The sequence below is a fragment of the Natator depressus genome, chromosome 1 (genome assembly GCF_965152275.1).
Source record: "Natator depressus isolate rNatDep1 chromosome 1, rNatDep2.hap1, whole genome shotgun sequence".
NCBI lineage: Eukaryota > Metazoa > Chordata > Testudines > Cheloniidae > Natator > Natator depressus.
Genome location: NC_134234.1, coordinates 156,413,907 through 156,438,795, shown reverse-complemented (window position 1 = coordinate 156,438,795; position 24,889 = coordinate 156,413,907). Strand labels below are relative to the sequence as shown.

General features: G+C 40.7%; 1 protein-coding gene across 1 annotated transcript in view; it reads right to left on the bottom strand.

The window, feature by feature from the left end:
• Nucleotides 1-24,889, bottom strand: part of C2CD2 (C2 calcium dependent domain containing 2) — a 55,355-nt gene that overhangs the window by 14,622 nt on the left and 15,844 nt on the right. The window contains exons 3-11 of the mRNA XM_074969595.1: nucleotides 23,068-23,187; nucleotides 22,072-22,176; nucleotides 17,751-17,876; nucleotides 17,303-17,423; nucleotides 13,939-14,047; nucleotides 10,524-10,585; nucleotides 7,579-7,706; nucleotides 6,898-7,069; nucleotides 2,505-2,618 (exon numbers count right to left, since the gene is read on the bottom strand). Coding sequence (XP_074825696.1) covers nucleotides 2,505-2,618; nucleotides 6,898-7,069; nucleotides 7,579-7,706; nucleotides 10,524-10,585; nucleotides 13,939-14,047; nucleotides 17,303-17,423; nucleotides 17,751-17,876; nucleotides 22,072-22,176; nucleotides 23,068-23,187 — 1,057 coding nt within the window. The remainder of the gene's footprint in view (nucleotides 1-2,504; nucleotides 2,619-6,897; nucleotides 7,070-7,578; nucleotides 7,707-10,523; nucleotides 10,586-13,938; nucleotides 14,048-17,302; nucleotides 17,424-17,750; nucleotides 17,877-22,071; nucleotides 22,177-23,067; nucleotides 23,188-24,889) is intronic.

Below are 24,889 nucleotides of genomic sequence, written 5' to 3'. Positions count from 1 at the left end.
CTAGATCCTTTTCTGCAGTTCTCCTTCCAAAGCAGTCATTTCCCATTTTGTATGTGTGCAACTGATTGTTCCTTCCTAAGTGGAGTACTTTGCATTTGTCCTTATTGAATTTCATCCTATTTACTTCAGACCATTTCTCCAGTTTGTCCAGATCATTTTGAATTTTAATCCTATTCTCCAAAGCACTTGAAACCCCTCCCAGCTTGATATCATCTGCAAACTTTATAAAAGTGTACTCCTATGCCATTATCGAAATCATTGATGATGATCTTGAACAGAACTGCCCAGAACTGATCCCTGCGGGCAATGTTCCCTCTATTTTCTCCATCCACGTGCGGAATGAATTTTGTTATGTGCACCAATATCAAGGTAATGTGCGGATGTGCGCCACCAGTAGAAACAAAAAACCTAGGTATAATTTTTTTTTTTTTTTAAAGTTACCATAGGGATAATTACTCCAGCCAGGACAGGTTAGGCATTTTAGAACTCACTACTACTCAAATAATTAAATTTAAGCATGAGAGAAATAAAATTATGAAATGCACAGACCAGTCAAAAAACTAAAAGAATAAAATTACAGAGAATATGTGCACATTTCAGGAAGTACCAAGAAGTAACAACAACAAAAGTATGTGTTGGGAGGAAAGTAAGTGTGTGTGTGTGCGCGCGCGCACTGTTTCTTTAAGGCACTCACTAGAAGGCTCAGACCACAGCAGCTGCCAGCAGCTCTACTGCTCCTGTGCCCTGTCCCCTCTCCCTGCTCTGTGGAGATGGCCTAAATGGGCCGGGGGGAGGCGGACACCCTGACATCAGTGCCTCTCCTTCTCCCACCCTCCCCAGTTCTGCATAGCAAGCAGGAGGGTCCCAGGAGCAGCTGGGGGAAGGAGCAACGCGGCTGCAGAACAGTATGGAGGGGCACCTGAACACACACTGCCATGTGTGGTTCTGCTAATCAAGTGCGCGGCACCCAATTCATTCCTGGACTGCCACATGACCACGCAGCTCAGAGGGAACACAGCTTGCGAGACCCCAATCGATATGCCCTTCAAGCTTGACTGTGAACCAATGATAACTACTCTCTGGAAATGGTTTATGCACCCACCTTATAATAGCTCCATCTAGGTTGTATTTCCCTGGATTGTTTATGAGAAGGTCATGCGAGACAGTATCAAAAGCCTTACTAAAGTCAATATATACCATGTCTACTGCTTCCCCCATCCACAAGATTTGTTACCCTGCCAAAGAAAGCTATCAGATTGGTTTAAATGTTACAAATGAAGTAAACAAATAGACCTTAAAGAGGCCTACGCGAAAAACAAACAAAAAATATATTTACAGTAATCTGCATGAACACCAGTCCCTGCATTGGTGTACAACAGCCTGCCTACCATGGATCTTTATCCTTGGGCCAGCAGAACTTCATCATCCAGCAAACCCTCCGTCTGTTTCAGGAACTGTGTGAACTGGCTCCAGAGAGCGTGCCGTGTGCTCTAATCTCTACCCCAAAAGGAGCAGTAAACTCCACAGCATGTGCCATTTAAAGATGACATAATGAGTCTCTACAATTATTAATTTCCATGATACTATAGTTCCAAGAAGGGAGTGATGTTCACTGTGACACAAGGAGTGAAGGACACAAGGACTGTGGATAAAGGAATTTTTTTTTTCTTTGAAGTGCATTTTGACTATTTTCAGATTGCAGGAAGACATCCACAAGACCATATAAATAAGGACACTGAAGATTCAAAATATGGGGGGGGGGGGAGGGGGAAGTGTTTGCACTTATATACACTTGAAAGGTTTGGGTCTATATTTAAATACATGAAAAAGCATATGTAACCACATGCCAAAAGTGAATACAAGAAGAACGGTTCTACCACCATCACTACCTAGTATTTTAAACACACTTCATCTTTTATCTACTGGGTGATTTACAAAAGGTAGAGAAGCAGGCACAGTGAGGATACACGAGTTGCTTAAGGTCACAAAGTGAGTCAGTGGCAGAGCTAGAAGAGAATCCAGTCTTCTGACTTCCGTAGGCCATCTTTCTCTTCCTCTAATTTAGACACAAGGGAGCGCACCTCCTCTGACAGGAGGACTCAGCAGCAGTCCCACTCACAGAGCTTTTGTGCACTGTCCCCTCCGGTGGAAGAAGTTTAGGAATTGTGGATTAGGGAATCTTTGCACCTTCCTAATCCCATGGAGCCCAGGGATGTGTAGGAAAGAGATATTCAGTTGACAAGTAAAGAGGAGCCAACCTGGCTGCTGCTCCACTGGCTTCCCTTCTCTCCTAACAGCACAGCTCCTTAGCAGATTTTCAGGAAGTTCGGAATTAGTTACACACAGACTTCTACACTGACTGTAATATTTGCTAACAAATGCTAGGATACCTGCCAGAAGGCATTAAGGCAAAGGTCTTGCTGTTAATTTAATGTTTTAGGATAATCTATGGCATAGGAGAGAAAAAGGGATATAGATACAGGCTTTGGAAGTTTCTCTCTTACCTGTATCCGAAGAGGATAACACTTTGCTGACCGGAGCACCTTGACAATGGATTGCTTGAACTGAGAAATCTTTTTCAATCACCTTCACTTTAGCTGGCGTTTTCACAGGAGAATCTGAGAAGCAAGTTTCTCATTTATTATCTCTTACCTAGATACTCTGGTGATGGGTATTTTAGAAATGTGTATAACAAAAATAATGGGCATCTGAAAAAGTGCTTTTACGGACACAAATTAGCATTTGAAAAAACCTGTCTGGTATAATTCTGAACAAAAGTTCTGTCACTGGTAAATGCCAAATCTTCAGTCTTAAAATGAGCTCATTTTTCTCTTTATAATTTTGATTTTAAAACATTCTAGACAAAAGAGCCACGTAAATAAAACTAAAAAAAGTTTGTACAATGATTTGACGACTGTAACTCATATCTACATTTACACATACACAAAATTTTAAGAGGGTTTTAAACTTTGTGCCTGTCACAGAAGGGCTAACAACACTAGTTACAGCAAGGCACAGTCTGGACCAGCACTGGACAAGCTTCCTCCCACAACACTGCCAATCCACTTTGGAGATAGTTCTAGCGATCAGGATTAGAAAGAGCCAGTCAGGTCTGTACTAAGCACAGACTCTGGCAGTCTCATCAAGTTGTATGGTAGTGTTGTAATTTGGACAAGCATCCACCAGAAGCCAAACTCATTTCCATTGTGATTTAAGCCAAAAAGTCTAATATTATAAATAAAGTGTAGACATTATTGAGTGCTCTGAGAGCAACAACTACTAAGCTAAGGTAAGCGTCACAGGGAGCTCTTGGTGCTGACTAGCAGAATATTATACGGTGTTAAAGGGATTTCCCTGAGCTGGGTATCTGCATAATAATTCACCGAAGGGTGGTATGTGAGGTCTCTACCAAGAGTTGGTAGCCCACTGGTCATCATAATCATTGAGAAATGTATGTGCAGATAATAATTAAAGGAGTTATGTATTTATACTGAAAATAACGTTTTTCAGGTCTTGGAGTTAAGGGAGGTCACCAGGAGGTGACATACCTCAGAAATATTCCCTTCATGCAGGAGGTAATTAACACCTACCTCCCTGTCTGTCCTATTGTGTATTGTAAGCGGTGAGGTTGCACTCTATACGATTTTATGAAAATATGCTAATGAGTGTGAATATAATATAACTGGAATATACTTCATGCAAAAGGTCTCTTGTAAGGTATCTTTACAAATCTTATAATCTACTGAATGTGGTCATCCTAATTGTATGTATGCATCATTCTTGTATCTGAAACTAGAAATATGAAATATAACTCTGAGGGCATATTATAATTATGCAAAGTGTGGGCCATTAATGGTGGTTTGGAATCTTGATGGCTCCCATTAACCAGGACAATTGACTGTAGATGGCTCTGTTTACTTGTAAGTCTTCCTGTATACATGTGTGCAACGAAGTCTTACAGTGACATGTGATCATGTCACCTGAACTGGAATCCATCTTTAACCTGTTGTTTTTCCATTTAGAAGGAGGGGTGGGAACCCAGAGAGGGACAAAGGACTCCCGCCTTATGCAAAAGATATATAAGGGGGTGGAACAGAACAAAGGAGGCTGCAGTCATGAGAAAACCCCTAGCTACCACCTGAGCTGGATCCAGGACTGTACCAGGGGAAAGGATTGTGCCCAGACTAGGAAGGCGTTCAGTCTGTGAAAAGCTTATTGAAATATCTGAGGGTGAGATTTTATCTGTATTCAGTTTTCTTACTGTATTAGGCTTAGACTTGCGTGTTTTATTTTGCTTGGTAATTCACTTTGTTCTGTCTCTTTTTGTATTCAGTAAAATCACTTTTTACTTAATTAACCCAGAGTATGTATTAATACCTGGGGGGCCAAACAGCTGTGCATCTCTCTCTATCAGTATTACAGACCGCAAACAATTTATGAGTTTACCCTGTATAAGTTTTATACAGGGTAAAACAGATGTATTTGGGGTTTGGACCCTGTTGGGAGTTGGGTATCTGAGTGCTGGAGATAGGAGCACTTAAGCTGTTTTCAGTTAAGCCTGCAGCTTGTGGGGGACATGGTTCAGACTTGGATCTGTGTTTGCAGCAGGCAAGTGTGTCTGGCTCAAACCAGGAAAGGGACTGAAGTCCCAAGCTGGCAGGGAAAACAGGCTCAGAGCTAGTCTAGGCACATCAGGTGGCATTCCCAAAGGGGTTTCTGTGATCCAACCCATCACATATGCCTCATGCTGTAGGCCTGTTTGTAGACTCAGTCCAAATTGAGAGATTGTGAAATTGAAGAGAAGAAATCTACAGGAAGAAATAGTAGGGGGTGTCCTGTTTATGAATAAAGACCAAGGACCGGTTTGGTTTATCTTGAGCTAGGTCTACACGTACAGACCTGTATCGGTACAACTATCTCACTCAGAAGTGGGAAGAATCCACTCCCCCGAGCGATACAGTTATACCAACCTAACTCCTCGTGCAGACAGTGCTAGGCTGACAGGAGAGCTTCTCCCGCGGACACAGCTACTGCTACCCAGGGAGGTGGATTAACTCCACTGACAGGAGACGCTCTCCAAGCGGTGTAGTAGCATCTTCGTTAAAGCGTTACAGTGGCGCAGCTGCATGAGCACTGTACAGGAACACAAGCCCTTGGAGTGCAAAAAACACACCGAATTCTTCAGGTAGGCGGCAAACTGACAGCATACAGGTCTCATGAAAGAAGAGTCAGTCAAAGCCTGTCTGGCTGTAAAGTGCTGCACGGATTTTGGATGAGCAATACTTTATTATTAGACATGAGAGGATCTTGTTAAATAAGTCCCGTCTCCAAACAGAGAGTTATGATTCTATTTTATATGTAATCATTTGTTTATAATACTTCTCCTTGCTACTACCTGAATCTCTATACTTGGTTAAATAAACTTAGATAGATATGATCTCAGCATAAACCTAAGTGCTGTGTGTTTGGCAGAGTGGCGATCTGAGGTGGAAGTGGTAAGATGGCATATACTGCTTTTTTGGGAGAAACGGATTTGTGCATACTGCAAGCAACCAGTGGACGAGGGGCTGGCCGCTTCAGGGAGATGCTCAGAGGGTTTAGCGATAGGCACAGTCCAATCCCTGATCAGCAGAGTACCAGCGGTGCCTGTGAGGCCTAGAGGGGACGGCTTATGTTGCCTGTGGCCAGCAGAGTTAGGAAGCTGACCCCAGCCAGGCACAGGCAAGGCTTCTTCATGCTAAAGGCATGAAGTGCCTCTCAACCTCAGGTTACCCCTGGGAAGCATCACCACGTAATCAAACTGTTTAATAAGGAGGATCCCCTTCAGGTGTGAATGGTAGCTTAGAACAACACCAATCCATACTAAAGAGTTGGGGGCAGAGGAGAAACAGATCAAGAAATAAAGAAGTCAGAAGTTAATAGTTTTAAAGCTATGAAGTGAGCTGTAGCTCACAAAAGCTTATGCTAAAATTGGTTAGTCTCTAAGGTGCCACAAGTCCTCCTTTTCTTTTTGCGAATACAGACTAACACGGCTGCTACTCTGAAACCTTTCATATCGGTATTATCATTTAACTTATAGTCTCTTGTGGGTACGTATGCATATGAGGATGTGGGAGGGATAAACTGGGTGACTCCACATTTTCTTCCCTTCCCCCACGACCGACAACAAAAGTAATTACACTGTGCTTCAAGAAAGCATTATGGATGTTAAAGCAAGGTACCCCCACAATTTCAATTTCTGCTCTGGTAATTCTGTCCTGTGTCTTTTGCACTTGGTCTATTTTTTTTTTTCAAGTTTTCTATACATGACAGAAAATCTGACATGTCATAAGAGCGCCTACATTAGCAGCTTGTTGCATGATTGTAGAGGATCATGTGCCATCTTTTTGCAAGGGCAGACGGAGAGATGATCACCTTGACAGGGTGCAAGAAACGCTCCAAATACAATGGATTTATATATTATTAGCAGCATCATACTATCTACTCTACCCCACTCAGAGATTCATGTTTTCAAAGGGAATACTCAACACACACACACACACACACACACACACAAAGAGAGACACCTAACATTCACAGTACCAAGCAAAGGAAGTCATGATCATTTCTCACCTTACTTACCAGGAGGCTGATTCTGCTCCCACTGAAGTCATTGGCAAGACTTTCATTGACTTCAGTGGGGCAGGATCTGGCTTCACGCAAAAAGAAATATTTTATCCAAGACTACACTAAAAAAACAAAAACAAAAAACCCAAAATACCCCTCCCCCCCACCCCTAAATAGATCTAGACAATGTTCTTTTTTCTTTCCCTGTCCCCCATTGGAACTATACTACTAAAAACCAGCACAAACAAACAATCTTGGATTTGCATTTTGAAGTTTCACTGATATCTTCACCTGGGCTCAGTGCAGAAGGTTTCCCTTCGAGTCGAGGTTTGGTTTTCACAGCAGTGACAGTAGTGACTACAGTCCCACAAGGCATTACGGTGCACTCCTTTTCTATTTTTGTGGCAGGAAGCTGAGCAGGAACTTGCCAGGATTTTGACTCATTAGGTTCCACGTAAGAGAACTAGAAAGAGAAAAACTGGTAATTAAAGTAATAATTACACCTTGAAAGGAAAGAGACACCACTTTGAAACAGCAGCTGGAATTGTAGAGCAGACTAGATCAAAGCTAACTGACGAGTTGTTAGTGCATGTTAGCAAGGTACCCACAGACCTTTAAGTATACACCAGGGTAGTGTGGGGCAGACAAACCCCAGCTTGCCACGAACTAAGTGTTCATGTAGACAAGCCCTTAGAAGACCCAAATTATTCCTTAAAGCTTTGCCCATAACAGTCACAGCTTTTGCTTTAAAGTAGGTAGGGTACGATTCACTGTTTGACTGCACCTTATGCAGTCACTTACACAAGTACAAAGTGAGTTCACAACACTACCATTTTGATTACGTAGCATAACACACAGTTGGCACTTCTGTAAATTGTTATAAAACATGCAGGCAACAGCATATTGGGCCTGTATTCTTAAAATGGACAATCTGACAGTCAAAAAGTCAACCATAAACTAAGAATGTGATACCTCTGCATTGATCGATCCTAACACAGGGCTACGGCTGTTGGACCTGCTCTTCAGTGCAAAGCTTTGTTGTCCAGAAGGCTGTTTCCTGAACAAGTCTAAAGGTACAGTTGCCCATGCTGAAAAAGAACCTAAAATAAATGAAAGTGACATAGTAAGGTCTTGTCTGAGCTGTTAATATCTTTGAAGTTATTTTGAAAAGGTGCAAAGGAGAAGCCATTGCTACTTCAAACTGCTGAGGCACCTAACATTGCAAGACATTATCCCTTCAGCACAATAAGGTATTTACTTTATAAAGAGACAGGATTATTTGCAGAGAAAATTTTTGAAGGATCTATAGTTCTTGAAGGCTAGGTTTTTATAATAGTTATAACACTGCTTGACAGAAAAGAAGGCAGATACTTAATCACGAATAGTTCAGCTATTTTTTTTTTTTAAATTTTTCCTCTGCATCCTGGACACGTGGAGGAAAAAAAACAAACAAACCTCTAGAGATTCTGAACACTGATTAAACTGTTCAAAAGACAGTCCAGCTGAATTTTCATTTTCTCCTCTATTGCCCTTGCCTTGTATTTCGTAGAGGGTGCTCCCTGGATTCATTTTGGATTGGCATAGCCAACTAAGAGTACTTCCTTATGTGGGTCTTAGAGTGCAAGTTTAGATTCTCTCTCTGATATCTTATAGTTATGTTAAAGAATTCTATTGTTAACAAAATTAACACGATGCTAAAACTTTGTTATGCAGGTCCATGCGCAAAATCTTAGCCCCTTTCATCTTAATGGGAGTTTTGCCACCGATTTCAATGGAGTCAGGATTTCATGCCACTAAGTATTAAGAAGTCAGGATTTCCATATTTCAGAGCGACAAGCATTTATGATTCTCCTTACTGTTGTGCTAGAGCTTAGCTTCTTCAACTGACATAGAAAGGCCCTTTTAGATTAGTCTGCTATAAAAGACGCTCACAACACTGACACCCCTTCTATCCAATAAGCCCCAGCCCACGCAGAATGTTCACCGTGAGAAGGGAGAGCCATTATTCGTCAGTGTTGCTATTGATTTTACATGGAGGGCACTCAGATGCCATGGTAAAAGGCAGCAATATAAAAACTCTATGATAGATGGACCTACATTAACGTTAGATGACTGCCAGCATTTCCCACATTCCTCTTACTAAGATTTAACAACCACTACCACCACATATCCAACTAAATATTACTTTTTCAGAAATTTTAAGTCTTATTTTATATTTATTGTTAGACTCTTAAGCAAGTCAAATAAAGTAATAAAAATGTGCCATTAATGGTGTATGGTATGTGTAGTGGTTGACATCTTGAAAGACCATTATTAAAGACACCTGGGCAGGACAGATTTTTTGTAGGTAAGTGATAATACATACTTTTCCCCCTTACTGAGAGGTGTTATTAGGATATGGCTCTACATTAGAGCGGTGTGAAACTTTTTTATTTTTTTTGCCATTTCATTCGTTTCCATCCTCCACATCTCTGTAAATATGTTTGACACAATGGCTATTTTCCCCCTCACATTTGTTTGCTGAGAAAAAAAAAGTTACTGATACACAACCATTTCTCCCCCAAAATTGGCTTATTTCCACTTAAAAATCTGTGGCCCAACAGAGCTTTTAAAAATAGCCCCAATTACCAAAAGTGTAATGAAATTCAAAACTCACTCACCCTTGCATGGTTTTATGATAGTTTTGTAATTCCTTTTTGCCAACCTTGAATTTCAAAACACATTCTGTGTGACTAACATAGCACTTTAAGTTATTAAATATGGCGTACATAAGTTATATTGGATAAGGGCTTAGTTAATAGGTAGGAGGCAGAAAAAAAAAAGTCTGCTCTTCTCCTGACCAAGTAGAGAGTTACTCTGCAACAGAAACATCCTTTCTTGTAAGTAGGGATAAGGAGCTCTAAGCTGGGATGGTAGAATCAGGTATAGTAGCGTACAATTCCCTATAGTCAAAGTTTGATTATACATAAGTGGGATTATGTGCTTGGAAACAGCCAGTTTGGGGCAGAAAGGAAGTCAGGATTTCTTTCTATTCATTCACTCAGAAGCGATGGATGTATTTTTCTTCTCTGGTACAAGAAGTTTTACAAACACAAGACTATTCAGAGTTGTTAAGCAGTTCCATACACAACTGGCACAAGAGTTTGTTTCTGGGCTATGGTAAGCAGTCAAACTTTTGCACTCTGTGTAGAAGTGCAGCACTGTTCTGCTGACCCGCCAAACAGAAAGTGGGTCTCATAAGCCCATTCAGGAACATTAAACATGGGAAGTCTAAGGCAAGAGAATATTAGAGGGTGGAACCATAAAAAACAACAGCCAAGCTCAAGACAGCACTCAGACTCAAGTCTGGTTTGTACATTCAGTCCTGCCTTAGGGCTTTGTTAAAGAATAAAGCAAAACCCAAGAATACGGAAAAGCATTTGCACAATGTCATCCCTCGTGTCAATGTTTGGGGACAGAAGGGAACAGCGAAAAACCCATACCCACTTTGCAGCAGGAGGTCATCTAAAACTGCCACTGGAGTTAGCCTTTGATCTTTAATTTAAGTAGCTAAGCCCTAAAGCAGAACTGGGCTTACAAACATATAAAAAAAAAAAAAAAAAAAAAAGGCAACCCAGGTAGAATTTCAGAATTAATTTTTTTTTTTTTTAAATGGTCCAAGCCAGCAAAACTCCTGACTCCTCTTTCTAGGGCTTTCTTTCCCCAGCGACTATCAGCCTCCTTTGTTCCTGGAGTTATTGAAGCGTACCTGATCTGGCTACCAAGGTTAGCCAGCAGAACAGGTCTACATTAACTACCAACTTCTGACAGCTTCTTACATGATCTTATTCAACTGTGTAAACAAGAGAGGATTTATTTCAAGATCTCAGTAATGCCCATGAGTGGACCATGCAAAAGAATTCAGTTGCAGTACTTACTATCCAATTTCCCATCTTCCAAGATCTGCAGTTGTAACTCTTTTGATTTGGCATTTAATTCACTGTGGAATAAATAAAATGATGTCAAGCCTTCAAAGAGTTTTCATTCCTTCTCCAGTTATTGTACTGGGAATGTTTCTCACCTCTTCATTTTAAAATTACTCTTTACACAAGGCTTTATATTTTGTCACACACCTTGTATTAGCATATTGCACCACACAATGCAGTTTCATTGTTCAGCCAGTGGAAAGTGTTAGACAGCATTTACAGCACCCTGCCTTTCAAATACTGGAGAGAAAACGTGTGCCACTTCTTGAACTCAATTAACTTAAGGGAAGGGAATGCTGGGGTGGAGCCTAACCTTGGATCTATCTAGCTTCCTCACTAGATTTAGGATTGCTGAAACATTTCCATTATAAGAGTGCCTTTTTTCAGTTGGTTATAAACTTTGCCTTTCAGGATGAAGTTTTCCATGTCTGTTCTCTACCAGAAGACTGAGAAACAATTCCTTCTGCGTACAGCTGAGACAACAATTACTCCCAAATTCATAAGTCCGAAAATGGAATAGATCCAGTGGTCTATTAAAAGTGGAGGTGCATCCTGCCAATGTAAGATTTTAACAAGGGAGGTAAATATTAAATTTAAATAAATAGTTTTCTGGCATAGATATCTGATCACTGACTGTGAAACCTCCTGATTTAAAAATCATTGGTGCTTCCCCCTGGTATTTTCTCTAAAAAGGGTCCATGTTACGGTATTTTGGCACAAAGTTACACTGAAGGGACACTGTAAGAGGATAAGAGTAAAGAACCACTTGCTACATGACATGACCAACACGAATCATTAGACGCAACTGCTTTGGTACAACCTGTGGTGCTTGATGCAATAGACAAAAAAAGACAAACAAAAACACCACACGCAAATCTATCAACTGGGCTGTTAAAGCATATGGATATTGTGACATTTCCTCTAAACTTTATATATTCCTTCTGCAATAGGTATAAGAGTTCAATGGAGAACTTTAATATTGGAAACATGTTTTAACACTATGCTTCTATTCAGGTGGGAACTTTCTCAGTGTTGAGCCGCAGGAGACTTCCAAGGAAGACACAGGGCGCAGCAGGAAGGGCAGTGGTGTTGACAATTCAGTAGGTGGTACTCTTCCTATTGAGCCAATGCCCCAGCCTGCTGCTAGGGACAGTGGTCCCGAAAGTGTTTTCTTCTGGAGGTGAAGGAAGATGTACAACCAAGGCTAGGTCTACACTAGCACTTTCGTCAGTAAAACTTTTGTCGGTCAGGGGTGTGAAAATAAACCACCTCGCAGGGGGTGGTTTTATTTTGTCGGCGGGAGAGCTCTCTCCTGCTGACAAAGAGTGGCTACACTGCGTACCTTACAGTGGCACTGCTGCCGCTGTAAGGTGTGCAGTGCAGACATAGACCAAATCTTGACTACTTATTGTTAAAGATCTCATAGGACTTTGCAAACTTATCTACCTTAGGCACATCTAGAGCACCCATCACCATGGAAAGCATACCATAACTGTGGTGTAATGGCCAAATTTCAGTTAAAATAGTCATCCCACTCACCTGAACTCCCCCTGCACTTTCAGCTGTAGAAGAATACTCTTTCCACTTCCTATCCTAAAACATAGGGTAGCGGCTGCTGTGCAGCGTGGAACAGATATTCTGTTCCACTAACAGATGGCTGAAGCCATCTGCAAATACAGTATATGAAGTTGGTAAAGCACTTAGCATCTTTCATCTTGAAATATCTCAATCCAGCTGGTTTATTTCTATTACTAATGCAAATGAGTTGCATCATGCTCATTCCAGCAATGGGGTGGCAAAGAATCACATTGTCCTGGCAGAGTGTCTAGTCTGTGGCCTACAGCACAGTACACACAGCAGCACCTCTTTTCCTCACTTATTAGGACAACCTGCTTCTGCCTCCTCCCTTCCTTTTAGCCAGTAAAGTAAGAAGCCTCTGGTCCCATCAGTGGCTTCCTCCTAAGCACTGAAGCGGATAGTGATCACCTAAGCAGCTGCTGTGTCAGAGTACTGTCAGATAGCAGCTTTATCCAAACTGTCTGTATTCTCTTTTTCCATTCCCACCCCACAGCATATCAGTCTGTGACCTGCACTTACAATATAACTATACCAGATGCCCTTTTAAAGACTAAGCCTTGGTCTACAATACATAGTTAGGCTGACATAAGGCAGCTTATGTCAGTGTTTCCATTACAGTCTTGCTCCCGCTGATGCACGTGCTCTATTACACCAATATAATAAGTCCTACACCAGGGGTCGGAAACCTTTCAGAAGTGGTGTGCCGAGTCTTCATTTATTCACTCTAATTTAAGGCTGCGCGTGCCAGTAATACATTTTAACGTTTTTATAGATGGTCTCTTTCTATAAGTCTTTAATATATAACTAAACTATTGTTGTACGTAAAGTAAATAAGGTTTTAAAAATGTTTAAGAAGCTTCATTTAAAAATTAAATTAAAATGCAGAGGCCCCGGACTGGTGGCCAGGACCCGGACAGTATGAGTGCCACTGAAAAATCAGCTCGTATGCTGCCTTTGGCACGCGTACCATAGGTTGCCTACCCCTGTCCTACACCTTGGAGGTGGAATTATGTCAGCGTAGTTAGGGCGACACAGTGTCTGTGTAGACACCATGTGCCTTACGTCGGCTGTCTTGTCAATTTCACAGCTCAGCTGGAACTGTGAATTGACAAGAAAGCTGGCTCCCCAGTCCTGCTGCCAGGTCTCTGCTCCAAGCTGGGCTGTCACCCAGGTGCCTGGCTTAGGCTGCTGCCCAGGATCCCCACTGGGAGCATGGCAACTGACTGGACTCAGGGCATGGGTCTCCTTTCCAGAGGTGAGAAGCCCCATGTGGCATCCCCTCACTCCCAGGTGGGAGCGGGGAGCAGCTGGGCTCCCAGCAGGGAGCTGCGAGCCCTGGCTCTCAGAACGCCCACACTACCCCTCTTCAGTAAGCGGAAGCACTCATAGCGAGGACGCAAACCACTGACAATAGGAGGGTAGGGTGGACATCAGCCACCACAGTAATTACTGTGATTGCTGCAAGCTGACCTAACATAGGTCGACTTAAGATTGTGGTGTAGGCATGCCCTTAATTACATGCTGCCATCCATTTCTGAGAGAAACTACACATCTATACTTTCCCAATCCCAGGCCCAACAATCCTCAATTAAAAGTAAAAATGACTGAAATCCATGTTAACACTTGCTATAACTCAGTACCAGAAAATTGCTTTAAAAACCATAGTTATGCCCTGCCAGTGTCAAATCACAATAGGATACGTTCAAAACACAGTTCCTCTTCCAACATCTTATATAAATTGAGACACTAAAAACATTTAATAGAAAATGTTATGTGGGTGGTTACTTACAAGATGAAATCCTCTTTCCAAGAGAGGTTAGTTCCATTTTTGGCTACAGAGCTGGAAAATTTCTGCAGAGGATCATTCAACTGAGTTATACACACTGGATTTATGCTGCCTGTATTGGGAAAGGAAAGGAACAAATATCTGTTGACTTCAAATCATCAATAAGTGTATTTTCTCAAGAGAAATAGGAGACACCTTTTTGCTTAGGCCACTGAGGGGAAAAAAAAAGCCACCCCACATGCTAGCATTATTCCTTCCTCCTACCCCTTTTTGTTTGTACTACGTTAATATCTGGTCAAGATTGGGGCATCGTTGCCCTATGTGCTGTATAAACATACTGAAAAACAATCCAGGGCCCAAAGACCTTGGTCTTTAAATTAAAGACCAAGAGCTATGAGTGTCAGTGTAACAAAATCACGAGAGCTAGAGAGAGGAGGAGGGTAATAACGATAGGAAATGTAGTTATCAAGAGAAGTTATGGGAACAGCTACATGGTTTCAAGTCACTTAAAACAAAAATTGGATAAATATTTGAAGTCCTTAGTGATTGTCTATCTAGCTGTTTCTTGAGGAACTACTATCTCTTGTGGTAACAGATATTGACCGCCGTATTGTTAATGAACAATGGATTTACAGACTGCTATTTTTACAAAGATCATGCCAGTCAAGAGCATTGCTCTACTAATGCAGACATGTGTACTAACAAGTTGAAGGTAAAAAAAGTGAATAATTTTACTGTTATTCCAAGTAGGAACAGTTGGTATTATTTATAGCTTCTAAAAACCACATTAAAAAAAAGTAGTAAATTTTACAGTGCCAAAAGTCACTATTTTTCATATTTGGGGCTCTGGAGAAGGACAACAGGCAAGAACATATACAAATCTGCACTGAGGTTTGTGCACAGAAATAGACAAAGTTATATATATAAAAAAAATTACACACACACACAAAATTTGCTATATTAGATCAATCTAAGATGTGTGTTACCTGAACCCCATACACACAAAAGACCTACATAAAAACACATGTAGAGCCTACTAGCAAAGTAATTGTAAACATTGGTTATTTACCAGCTAGAACTCACTATACAAACTCATACAGGCATATTAATGTGGCAAAACCCTATTATGGACAGGTTAAAAATTCATGTTTTAGCCTATGTAGAAACATAGGCAAAGAAACCAGCTATGCTGGTTAATCAATCATGCTACAGAGGGCTCCAACAACACGGTTAGACTCAGCTTAGTCCTGCTTACAAATGGCGAAAACAAAGTATGATCCAATAACAGTCACTTAAGAAAAAAAAAATCCCTAAGCCTGGCAGTGCTAAGGATTCACCCCAGTCACAGCAGCAAGCCAAACCCAAGCACAGGGTTTAAAGACTGTTGAATTCTGGCCTATTTACACTACAAAAGTCATAGAGACCAAGATTGCACCCAACCTGAAGCACTTCAAAAAGGGGCATCTGTTTGTTTGTTAAGTAACTAGCAATTCTGGATGCTCAGACTGAGGCATGTTAAAAGATTTTCAGAAAGTTCCTATCACCCATACTGGGGGGGCGGCGGGAAAATCTACATTAAAAAAACCAAACACCCTTTTGAAAGGCCTCAAGTTGGGCACACATAAAATTGAGGCACCCAAAAGGTCACTGATCAGACACTTAGAATCATAGCATATCAGGGTTGGAAGGGACCTCAGGAGGTCGTCTAGTCCAACCCCCTGCTCAAAGCAGGACCAATCCCCCACTAAATCATCCCAGCCAGGGCTTTGTCAAGCCTGACCTTAAAAACCTCTAAGGAAGGAGATTCCACCACCGCCCTCGGTAACCCATTCCAGTGCTTCACCACCCTCCTAGTGAAAAAGTTTTTCCTAATATCCAACCTAAACCTCCCCCACTTCTGAAAAGTTTAGTTGGTGCTCTAGGCCTGGAGCAATGAAGCAGGCACGCTTGATCATGAAGAAGCTTAGACGCTTAAAAGACAGGTCGAAAGCCTACGCCCCAAACATAAGCAGCACAACTTGGTTTAGTGGGCAGTGACCTCCTGCTTGGCTTCACGCTCCATGTGCCCCAATGACTTTTTTTTTGGAAAAAAGTAGGTCTTTCTTCAATAAAGTATCCCTGCCCTGAATAAACGTCTCATGGAGGGTTCTAGTGTTAACAAATTACTGAGAGCACAGCTAAACCAGTGTCATACCAAGTAATATTCAACCAGATAGAAAATACCGTGACTTGGATTATAACACCTATGTTCAGAGGGCTTATGTTGAGTCATCCGTTGTTAAGCAGAGCTTCCAAATGATTTAAAGTGGAAAGTTGTATTAAGAAGTGACAGTACAACAAGGGTATTTCAAGGAGTTTTACTTCCTTTTGTTGCCTCTCCTCTCCCCCAAATGTGACGTTTCAGACCATACTTTCTTGGAAATCTCTGGACATAATTCATATTGGGCCATATCCAACCCCTTCCCACCAACAGACTTGCAGGTGAGGGGCCCTGACTAAGGAAAAAGGACTCTAAGGAGGTTTCCTTTAGAGTTCCCTCAACGCCCCTAACAGAATGATCACCCCCACCTCACATACACACAGAACTGAACACAACCAGTGTACTGTATTCTATGTCCGCCTCTTCCCACACCACCCTGAGGTCTGTGCATCTCTTGCCAAAGGACAGGGCCATCTCTAGAGAAATCCTATGCCTTCACACTGGCAGCAGGGCCCTCTGCTCCTTGGCAGTGCAACTCCATTATAGCCATCTTATCAATGACTTCATCTTCTGCTGCCTTAGAACGCCTCGCCCCCCTTAATTGCAAGGGTGCTTCATGGTACCTAGCAGTGCTACAAACCAGTTTATTGACTGTAGTTTTCTGGGGGCGTAGAACGAGAGTGTCATGATGTGCACAGTGCATAACCCCTCTTGGTTTGAAATAGCCCAAAACTGGTGACCTGGGCAAGCTGCAAAGGAATCTGCTCCATGGGGTTTTGGGGGAGGGCTGAGGGTCCGCTTCCAACAATAATGGCAGGATGGAAAGGAGCTTGGCAGGATTACTTTTTGGAATAATTAAGTAGTGCTTCTGGGGTTTTGTTTTGTTACAGTATTACATGCCAGGACACCTAGCTTTGTGCATGAGTCTTTTAATTATTCAAATTAAAATAAATCAGTTATTCCACCCCACCTACAGGTTCTTGGAAGTGGAGAGGACAGAGAGGAAGAAGGCCCACCAGTGCCACAGAGGCAGCAGATCAGAAGGAGGAGTTATCTGATCCATTCATTGTATTTTGTTGTGTCTGAAAGTATGACCACTACAGGTTTAGAGTCACCCTCCTTACAGCTTTGAAGCAGAATATCTGTCGGCTTTAGCTTTTGTTTTACCTGCAGCACTGTGATCAGTCAGTGTGGCTACAATGTTCTTCACTAGTAGTTTTAGCTCATGAACCCTGGGAGGTTTCGGAGGGCTGGTGCCCTGGGGGAGAGTTCTTACGTTTTGTATATTCTGTGAAAAGGAAACAAGACATAAGGGATCATCTATATAAAATATGGAATATGTTGTATGCTCACACAGATCAACATGGTAAAAGTCATTTGATATTCAAAATTACAGGGCAGCATTAGCAACAAAGTAGTCACCTAGGAATTCTAAGGTCAAATCCTCCTGTACCCGAGGCTATGTATTTTAAAGTGTTTCCCTATGGTTTCTGATCAAATAGCACATTATTAGCCTTGCAGTTCATTCACAGGATCATGAGTGTCCTCTAACCAGACATATTAATATTAACAGAAAGCAGGTTGAAAAAATGATTTAAATGCATACAAGACTTACCTGTACCTCCTTTATTATATCTGTAGGTTTTGTACTCAAGATTACAGATGGTGAAACTAAACTAATTAGATTCTGGAAAACATCTCTGAACAGCTCAGATATTGCACATGTCTCAGCCATCTGGCCCTAGTAGGAGAGAAAAAAAGAATCATGCTTCTAATTAATCAGGAGAACAAACATTAATGCAGAAATTCACTGGACAGCTGACTGTGCAGTTTACCACTATATCATAAAGCAAATGTAAGAATGAGAGCAGGTCTAGCGCCAATAGCCAGACATACGGAAATGTCAGACAAATAGTCACTTGATCTTAGTTATTAAAAACAAAAAGCCCACATTCACAACATATGCATTATAATATCATGCAGTTCTGAAAGAGAAATGGAAAGGGTAGAGCCATTACTCACCTCAAAAAGAACCTGTGTCATGATTTCATACATATTTGTTATGCTGTTAAAGCTCTTTTACTACCTCGGCAACACCAGGATAGCAATACAGTACATAGAGACAGCAGGTCAGATCATCAGTCTAGTACCTTTGACTTCTATGGAATATGCTGATTTCAACTAGCTGAAATTTGGCAACTTCCATTCAGCACACAATGATCATTATGGTACTCCTTAAGCCCAAACCTCAACCATGCCTAAAATAGTTCTGTATGAATGTTCACGTAGCTCCAGTCAGGAAACTTAAGCTATCATTCCCATCCCCTCTTGCCACCCAAGAAATGCTTTCCAGATATTGATAGTTCATTGCAGCATTCATTTATGCTCTGTCCTTTATATTACAGGCATCAAAATGCATTGCAAAATTTTGCTTATACATGGTAGCTTTAAGGTTACTTATAAAGCGCATCAATGCAGTAACTGTTTGCTTGCCAGTGATCTGATAAAGGAGGTTTACTTTTAGCTATAATCAATCAGTGGCAGCATGCTATTCTATGCTTCAGTTTTCTTCAACAGTTGGAATTGAGAGGATATTTAAATTATTATTACACATAGACAGCAATTAGGAAATTCAAGAGCACTGGAAGTGGTCCAGGGAGAATCTAGAAGAAGTTCAATTTTTAATGTACAGAGATGGAGACACTGCATAGACCTACATGACAGAGAATACCTATAGATGAAAATATATAGAGGAGTGTCTCAAACTGACATCTCATTTAGAAAGATTATACTGTTACAGACCATAACTTTTAAAGGAATGGAGCCAATTTACAGAGTCTTATATGAAACATTCATGTCTCCTGATTCTTTCAGTAAGATGGAAAGAGTATCCTGATGTGTGCTGTGGTCAGGTGGGAATGCACAGCCATTTTGTACGCAATCGGAGGACTCACATTCTCTGGCAACAAGTTAGAGACCAAAAAATGGATATTAACTAGGCCCTGTTGCAGAAGCCAAGTTATTTAGCTGCATTCCTGGCAGAAATATCCCAACAACTCACTAGCGCAACTCAAGATGATCATCACAATGGGGATGAAAGGCCTAATCCTGGCAGATGATGAGTGTCTCCTGAAACATTCTGACTGAGCTCCATCAGCTCTCAACAACTTTGATGAGAGCCAAGAATGCTCAGCACATCACAGGATTGACCACTTCATTTTGCAAACCTACACTGTTTTAGAACTAGCACAAGTTAATGCGATATTCCTGCACTGGTGCAAGTGACAACCAAATCTTCACCACAGGCCTAATAAATTTAAAGTCAGTGGTCAAGAAGGGACTCTAACTTGTGGAGGGGTAGTATTAGGTGTGTTTGAACAATCCCAATCTGCAATGTATATAAATCTTGTTTCACTACCCGCTTTATGATGTCACACTCTGAAGATGTATAGGTTTCAGAGTAGCAGCCGTGTTAGTCTGTATCCGCAAAAAGAAAAAGGAAGACTTGTGGCACCTTAGAGACTAACAAATTTAGATGCATCCGATGAAGTGAGCTGTAGCTCACGAAAGCTTATGCTCAAATAAATTTGTTAGCCTCTAAGGTGCCACAAGTCGTCCTTTTCTTTTTGAAGATGTATAGATATTGTTCATATAAAGCACCCTCCACCCTTCAACCTTATTCTTCTCATGTTGTACTGCAGCTTCTCTCTTGTAACCTACTTAAGGGGCCATATTTCTATAAGTTGCATGTTGTTGTGATCCAATATTTTAAAAAATACCCCAAAAGACTGCTACAATTAAACTTCCAGTGTCAACTTTGGCAGTGTCACCTTATCAATTTGGTAAGTGCATAGGTAACAAACCTGTGTTACACCTGCTTGAACCACCTCCATTCTCCCCCCCCCCCACAAAAAACACCCCCCCCCTCTTTTTGGGTGTTCCTCCCGCCCCTACTCACTGCCCACTATCAATGAAAATTTAGTCTGATGGAAAATGTTGGAATTTTTCAAATTTTCAACCAGCTCTAAGTTTGCTATGAACTAAGTTATGCCAATTGTTATAATTGGCTTGATACTCATTGACATTTAGCCTGATGCTTTCATGTCCATGTGTGAAGCAGTTCACTTAAAACAAAAAGCCTCCACTCACCCAAATTTAGTTCCAAATGTAAAGGCTTGGAAAGACGGATACCCAATGTCATGGGCATTTGGGATGGTGGGGGGAATTAGGTTTATATAAAAGTTTTTTCAAAAAGATTATATTCCACTTCCTTGTTGGCTTCAAGTAGAATATAATGTCTGAAAAAACTTGAACTCCATTATCTGTGCCCCATCTTCAACTGTAAACGTTTACATTCAACCCTCTTTCTGGAATTCAACACAGGACACATTAAAAAAACAAAAACAAAAAACATCAAAACTGCATCTGAATAAGTTACTTGAAGAACCTTTAACACGTCATTTTTAGAATATGCTAGAACTGTCGTTCCTAACTGTAAAATATTATTTTTGTGACTGGGTAGCACAGTTTCTATGCAAGGCCATATCAGCTGCAACACTAAGAGTCAGCCAAGTACAGCGTGCCAAGTGTGATTCAGAGTGATCCAGCTTTTGTCAGTGTAAACTAGAATCTTTTTATTTCATCCAGTTTAACTGATGTGTGTGCGCAGCACTGTGAAGATAAGTTCTTTAAGTGATGATTATTATTTTTGCATGTAAAAGTATTTACTTAAAAAAATTAAGGAACAGGGGGAAAATGTCATTTAAATGAAGGAGCCGAAACAATTTCCAAATTGTAGTTCATTTACAAATGTCAGTATTTTAGGGGTTTTCAGCTCTAGAACTGTAAGATGCATACTCAGGTCCCATTAAACGTTAAGAAGAGAATGAAGCCTTTAGTTACTTAGATCTTACAGGCTCTTTTTAAGAGCCTGTACAACACCCAATGCAATATAACTACACTTGTAAATCCAGTGTCAAGCACTTTTCAAAAAGCAGAGTTTTTAAATGCAACAGGCACACTGTTTCAGAGACATTATGACCTGTCAATAAGTACTTAGTGACTGTTTAATACATGGATATTAGTCGACATTCCCAGTGATTAAGGTCATTTAGGCTGCCACACATGCAAAATAAATCTGTTGGGTTTTTTTTAAAGTGTTCTGAAGAGTGTTTTGTTATACATCAGTTTTTAATACATTTAGTTGTATATCCATGATAATAAAATTAAATAGCCCCCGCTCCCCCTGCCCTCAGGTCATCATTCAGTCAGTACAACTCCTCAGAAGAAGCTCTAACATGCACTGAAGTCAACTTTTTAAGACGGGGAAAAAACACTACACACGTTAGAGTGCAGGACACAAAAGAGAACCATTTCGCATTGTTAAGGTACAATTTCTCTAATCTGATAAATACAAAGTGGAGTGAAGAGAGGAAGGTCCCAAATAATGAGAAAATTCATTTGTAACTTGAAAGATAACATATGCAAACCAGAAAGCACAAGTCAAGTGCTTAGCACTATGGAAACCCTTAAGATGCTTAGTCCCTACCCTGCCACCGCCAAACATTTCAGAGTCAACTTGACAAATGACTAAAGGTCGTCCTCTTCTAATACTAATGCAAGTGATCCAAACAGTGACTTAAAAAATTATTTTGGACTGGGACAATTACAGATGTCCAAAAATGCTTTGAGAAATAATTTTATTTAAGAAGCAGGATTTTTTTCATCCTTTAAGATTTGGATTAAACCAATGACCCAACAAAAGATTTCTCTGACAAAACTGGTCAACTCTATCTCAACCTAGATTTAACATTTTAGTATCCATGTGGGATGCTACTGTGCTTAACAGGGGAATCAAAATATGTCCTTTAGTTTTGTTTTAGAGGACTGGTTAAGACAGACAAACAAATAAAAATAAAAAAAACTTACTGACTGACCTCCTGCACTGCTGTTGGCTGGATTTTAATATTAGTTTCGGGGGCATTAAGGAAGGACCACACAACTTCAATGTCTTCTCCTTTCTCTTTCAGATAGAGTTCCAGCTGTTGAAACGGCAGAGGTTAGTTTTTGTCACCTGCAGACTTGTGAATATCTTTTAAAGAGAAGCACAGGACGAAGCTCATCACTGCTATAAACAAGTGCAGTATCAGTGAAGTCAGAGTGATACCAGCATTTAATTTCATAAATCTCACGATAGGTGGTCTAAGAAGAACATAAGAAATTATTTCACCTTTTAGCGTATCCTGTGAGTATAGCCTAGGCGAGGGGGTCTCCACTTCCCCCCCCTCCGAGCCCCTGCTGCCCAACATACGATAAAAACCTCCATGGCCCACCTGTGCCACAACAACTGGTTTTCTACATATAAAAGACAGGGCTGGCATTAAGGGTTACCAAGCATGGCAATTGCCTGGGGCCCCATGACACAGATGCCTCCGCGAAACTACGTTGCGCAGGCTTCGGCTTCAGCCCCATGTGGTATGGCTTTGGCTTTCTGCCTTGGGCCCCAGTGAGACTAATGCTGACCCTGAAACTTGCTTGTGGCCCCCCAGGGGGCCCCAGACCCCTGGTTGAGAATCACTGGCCTAGGGCACTGATAAAAGTCAGACTCATTTAAAAAAAAAATTATTTTCATGGTCCACAATTATAAATGCAATATTATTTATTTGCATTGTCTTCACAAATATTTAGTTTTAATTATACAAAGAATTGGGACAAAAGTACCTTAAAAAAAAACAAACAAACAAACAAACACAAACAAACAAACAACTTTTGTGGACTGCGCTAACAAATATTTAAGCATTTTGTAACTATGAGGTTCAAAAGTTAAAACAATCTTTCAGTTTGACTACAGTATATGTAAAAAAATTGGTCCAATTAGTCTTTTTGGATCTGAATATAATATTTAGCAAGGGATATCATTAAAAAAATGTTACCTGTAAGTGAAGTGGAGACAGTTTCACACTGTACGACTGACATTCTGTGGTAGTAGGTGAAGTGTGTGACACATGAACAATAAATTGAATGGAGTCTCCCACTACATTACAAGAAACCACCTAGTGGGGAATAAATAAAATAAATAAATTTTTCATTCAAGAAACTTTCTACCTTGATCAGTTAGAAAAATTATGAAGTTCAGAAATGCAGGGGACAAGGACACTAGACTTTCGTTTCTGGAGACCAAAGTTCAAATCTTGACTTAGTTTAAAGCATTTACAGCCACTACCTTTCTCAAAAATTGGAGGTTGACACAATCAAACACTCCAAGTAAATTCCTTGACTGTCAATCATTCCCCCCACCCACAAACTTAAAAAAAAAAAAAAAAAAAAAAAAGGCAAAATTTTAGTCAAAGATCACATTTTGTTGGATCATATTAAAGAAGTTCTGTATTAAAATCACAAATGAGTTTGATTCCCCATAGTTTAAATTCCAGGGTATTACTAATTAAGAGGTCTCTTGGGTTTTGGTACTGTTTCTCTCCCTCTATGTGTGAAACTTGCAAGCTGCTAATTGTGTTAGTACATTCTAAGACAGAATCTGTTCTCAAAGCAATTCACAGAGACTCAAAGCAATACTCTAACAACAGAAACAGCACCCAGAGACTCCCCGCCCTTTTGTTGTATTAACAATTGTGATTAAAATAGAGATAGAGGATGTATGTGGACGGATGCTTGGTGTGGATAACAACTGAATGATCAGGGAGGTGCCAGCCTAAGAATCCAGTGTCCATTGGCTGAAGAAGGCGTCAAGTGGAAATAACCAGAGGACCCCCGGAGGGCAGACTGGAATCCACCCAACAGCCTCAAGAATGGGAGAACCAAAGAACAAGATAACTTCTTGGAGCCGTCAGGAATGTGCTATCTGCTGATTGATTCAGCAACAGCATGATGAAGCAATTCCCATAGACTGGCATAGGAAGAAATTCCTATAAAAATAGACTCTTAAAAAGTGAGAACTTTGGGGTCTGATTCTGCAAACCAACTTCCAGGAGCATCAGATGAGCATCTGACAAGGCCCTGCTCCCTCCTCATGTCCAGGCCACCTGGCCAGTGGCTTGGCATGAGCAACTCTAAGGCTGGTAACTATGATGACAACCTTGCAGAACCTCTGTGTGTGTGTGTGTGTGTGTGTGTGTGTGTGTGTGTGTGTGTGTGTGTGTGTGAGAATGAGTGAATAAAGATGAGATTGAATGGAATGTTATAGCTATAACTAACTGCTTACTATGATAACAACCTTGCAGAACCTGTGTGTGTGTGTGTGTGTGTGTGTGTTTGTATGAATGAATGAGTGAATAAAGATGAGATTGAATGGAATGTTACAGCTGTAACTAACTGCTTACTATGATAACAACCTTGCAGAACCTGTGTGTGTGTGTGTGTGTGTGTGTGTGTGTGTGTGTGTGTGTGTGTTTGTATGAATGAATGAATGAGTGAATAAAGATGAGATTGAATGGAATGTTACAGCTGTAACTAACTGCTTACTATGATTCTTTCTGTATTCACAATAAATGTGGTATTTTGCCTTTTTCCCTTTAATAAGATCCTGCTGGTTTTTAATTTATTGGTACAACAATTTTCCCATCAAAACATGATGGGACTCCATTTTTTCATATTTTGATGTAAAACTAGCCATCTTGTGAAAGTTTCACAAGACATTAAGATTTCTGGGTCACAAAATGGTCTGAATAAAATAATGAAGTCACTTTTGTGGAATTCCACAAAAGCAACGTGTCATTTTGGCACACTGCTATCACAAAG